The sequence below is a fragment of the Tarenaya hassleriana genome, unplaced genomic scaffold (genome assembly GCF_000463585.1).
Source record: "Tarenaya hassleriana unplaced genomic scaffold, ASM46358v1 Cleome31, whole genome shotgun sequence".
Taxonomy (NCBI): Eukaryota; Viridiplantae; Streptophyta; class Magnoliopsida; order Brassicales; family Cleomaceae; genus Tarenaya; species Tarenaya hassleriana.
In genome coordinates, this window is record NW_010966274.1 from 845916 (window position 1) to 849946 (window position 4031).

Genomic DNA, 4031 nt, shown 5'->3' on the forward strand with positions numbered 1-4031 from the left:
TTTAAAAATATCAGTTATTGATTGAATCCATAATTATATATTAATATTTGAGATATTTTAAACTATATTTTTTTAAAAAGATAGTAAATGAAATATTATATAGTGTATAATTTGTATATAAATTAGCTATATAAGAGATAAATTATATTTTTAAAAATAAAAATATGTTTTTTTTATTAATATTAGAATTTAATAGATTTTATTATAAATTTAAAACATTTTTAATAAGCTAAATCATTGACGTTTTTTAATATTTGATGATTTTTTATAAAATTTTAAATAATAGATTTGTTTAATAAGTTAGATAGTTGAGACTTAAGTGATAAAAGCTTTGATGTAAATTATAATGCCACTGGTAAATTAAAAACAAAAAGGATGAAAATCATTTAAATATATGATGATATAATTTAAATAGTAATCAAATCATCTGCTATAGGAACACAATTTTTAAAAATAAGCCATATTTTAATTTTATTATTTGTCCTTATAATAAAATATATTAAGATTTGTTTTTTTTTTGTTAAACTATTAAGATTTGTTTTTAGATAACTAAGAGATTCACTAAACTTTTTACTCAACTAATCTCCTCAAATCTAAAGTCAATTCTATTGTCAAAGATAAATTCTTATTTATCTAAATTCTCCTCCCCAAAGTTGGATTTGAACATGGGCAATAAAAACATATTTTGTATGGTCTTTTACCACTAGCCCCCAAACTTTGGATAGTATATTAATAATTATTTTGTACATAATATTTTTTAAAAATAAAATTGTGTTTGTCCATTAACATAGTAAAATAGAAAAATACAATGTTTAAATTCTGTTAAAAAAATCAAAACTTGAAACAAATTTCTAATTCTATTATTCTTTGAACTAGTTATATACACACATAGTCACATATATTGGATATACATGTTTTTTTTTTTGCGTCAACATATACACGTGTATGTGTAATGGACGTATGCATGCGTATTATTAGAAAACTCATACAAAAAATTTTCCGTATCTTATTGGAAGAAACTTCAAGGAAACTTTTTTAAGTCAATCCATATGCAACTTCTAAGTTATAACAAAAAAAAATATTGCATAGAAAAAAAATATATGAAGAAACGGAAAATGGTATCGTGCCATGGGAGAGACATCACACTAAAATACAAGTCCGGGACCAAAACGTGGTTCCTCGATTGGAAAAATATATCCACGTAATTGCAAAATTCTCTCAATCAAATGATTGCATCTCTCCTGTTATTCGCATCCAAATAACTAAAATACAAATCGGTACGTAATATTCATGGCGACGACCCGACCAGTATGTATGTATGTATGTATGTATGTATGTATGTATGTATGTATGTATGTATGTATGTATGTATGTATGTATGTATGTATGTATGTATGTATGTATGTATGTATGTATGTATGTATGTATGTATGTATGTATGTATGTATGTATGTATGTATGTATGTATGTATGTGTGTCTGTCTTGTTTGGTTTGTCGGGTTTAGGTATTGCCTCTTTGTCTACCAAGGAAGATCAAATCACACTTCTCGGAAATTCCAATGAAATGTTTTCGGAAGTACATTGGTAGAATGCAAGTCAATTGGTTTGTTTTATTATTGATAATCCGGGCGAATTTTATATAGATATATAATTATAATTTCTTTTTTCTTAAATAGAAAATTCTTAATATCAAAGAGAATACACAATTGGAATATTTTGCAATACATCAATCCATTAAGAAATTACCCAAAGTTTTTGTAGAAACCAATCGACCCCCCTCCCCTCCCGTGTATACCAATTATACCAATAAATCCCAATGAAAACACACACCAAAGCCAAATGCAAAAACGATACACAACCCCCCAATAAGCCCCAATGCATAAACACCAATACATAGATTGAAACCCAAAAGACGGTACGTATATATACATATATAATGGCCTTGATTAAAAACTTACAAGTAAAAAAGAACCATGGACCGACCAATCAAGATTATTTCTCTATGCTGTTCTTGATTAATCAAGGTGTAGATGATGAGATGAAGAGGATCCGAGGATGATAAGCTCTATGGTGCCAAGAACAGTAATCTTTAGATCTCACCCTTTAATTTTTTCCCCAAAATGAAAATCTTCGAGTGGCTGAAATTTCTTGCACCATGGATTTGATCTCTCTGATCCAGCCTTCTTCTCTCATCTCAACTTTACCATTTAGCCCCAAACACCAAAAAAAAATTAAAAAAAAAAAAGTGATGAAGATGACCTGGATAGATATCATTATCTAAACTTAGAGGCAAAAGAGAGGAGGGAGGGGAAAAAAAAGAAGAAGAGAGAGAACATTAGGGTTTTTGTGTTTTTTTGGACTAAATCAAAGAAGTGAGAGAGGACCCAACATTAGTTGTCGGATCAAGCCAAGTCCCAACAACATTTGAATTGAAGTTTGAAGGATCTGATGATGATAACGCAATATACCCAGAGATCTGATGATGAAGCTTCACTTCTTTGTTCATCACTATTGCAGCTTCGTTGTTATTGTTGTTGCCCCCGGCATGCAAATCTTGAAGTGAAGCTAGGGTTTGGAAATGGTTTTGTCCTAATATCTCACCGTTTCTCGGGATGTGATCACCTCCATCGACGAGCTTCTGCGAGTGAAAAGTAGAAGAAGCCAAAAGAGCAGCCATGGAAGGCGTGGGTGAAGAAGACAACGACCCCAATAAACCCGAAAAAAAGGGCTTATTTTCACCCATACTGTCAGCTATTTGCGGAAACCCTAATCCAAGATCGCTAAAACCACTAAACCCAAACCCACTCTCAAAACCCTTTGAGTTACCAAACCTGCTCGAGATCATCGGAAAATTATTACCACCACTCGCATCTGATAACCCAAAAAGCAAAGGATTGACGTAACCGTTCGACGGAAAATGATTCATCTGAGGATTAGGGATCGGAGTGGACGAAGAAGTGGTCGGATTCGACGAAACGTCGAGAGACGATGAATTCGACACGGAAGATGTCGGCGGACGCTTAACGCGTTTGTTCTTCCGACAGCTGCCACCGACGGGGACGTTGCGGAGAGTGCCGCCTCTCGTCCAATACCGCTTGCAAGCCTTGCAGAAGTGCCGAGGCTGGGAGAGGCTGTAGTTGTTGTAGTAGCAGAACTTGGTGTTGGACGAATCGCAACGCGGACATTTCAGCGGCTGCTGCGTTTGCGTTTGCGTTTGCGTTTGCGGTTGCGGTTGAGCGGTTTTGTTCATAAGCCCTAAAACTCCGGCTGATGGTAACGCCGGAGCAACGATCATGTTGTTGAAGGATTTGGCGTCGGCTACGCGGTTGTTTCTCTGCATACTTCTCCGGAGAGAGAGAGAGAGAGAGAGAGAGAGAGAGAGAGAGAGGAAGAGAGAGAGTTTTGGTTGGTGTCGTTAAGGCAAAAGAAGAAAGTAATGGTAACAAGGAGAAGACACGGTTTATGCGGTTCCAACAGCTAAGCAACAAAAACATGGGTCATGTGTTTTTATTTTGGTCAAATAATTGAGAGAGAGAGAGAGAGAGAGAGAGAGAGAGAGAGAGAGAGAGAGAGAGAGAGGGAGAGGGAGCCATTGGTTAGCGTTGGGAGAGATCATGAGTGGCATCTTCTGGACACAAATGCCAAAGACATCACTCTCTGATATCTCCTACCCTTAGCTCTTAATCTCGTCCGTTCGGTCCAACAATTTGGTCCGTAACACTCTTCCTTTTTGGACTTAGGCTTAGGTTCAATGACAACGCTTGTCAGAGAGAGAGAGAGAGAGAGAGAGAGAGAGGGAGAGGGAGCCATTGGTTAGCGTTGGGAGAGATCATGAGTGGCATCTTCTGGACACAAATGCCAAAGACATCACTCTCTGATATCTCCTACCCTTAGCTCTTAATCTCATTTCTTTGTTTTTCTCTCTGTTTCTTTATTTTTGGTTCCTAACCGAAGAGAATCCTTCGAAACCAGCAATGTACAGACAAAGGGCAGTTGGGGGCTTCACCAAGTTATAATTACTGCCTGAATGT

At 35.6% G+C, this 4031-nt stretch overlaps 1 protein-coding gene across 1 annotated transcript; it reads right to left on the bottom strand.

Moving 5' to 3' along the window:
• Window positions 1-1815: 1815 nt before the first annotated feature.
• LOC104820552 (dof zinc finger protein DOF1.4) lies at window positions 1816-3611 on the bottom strand. The gene has a single exon (XM_010551031.2). The coding sequence runs from the start codon at window positions 3338-3340 to the stop codon at window positions 2360-2362; it is 981 nt and encodes a 326-aa protein (XP_010549333.1). The 5' UTR covers window positions 3341-3611; the 3' UTR covers window positions 1816-2359.
• Window positions 3612-4031: the final 420 nt, after the last annotated feature.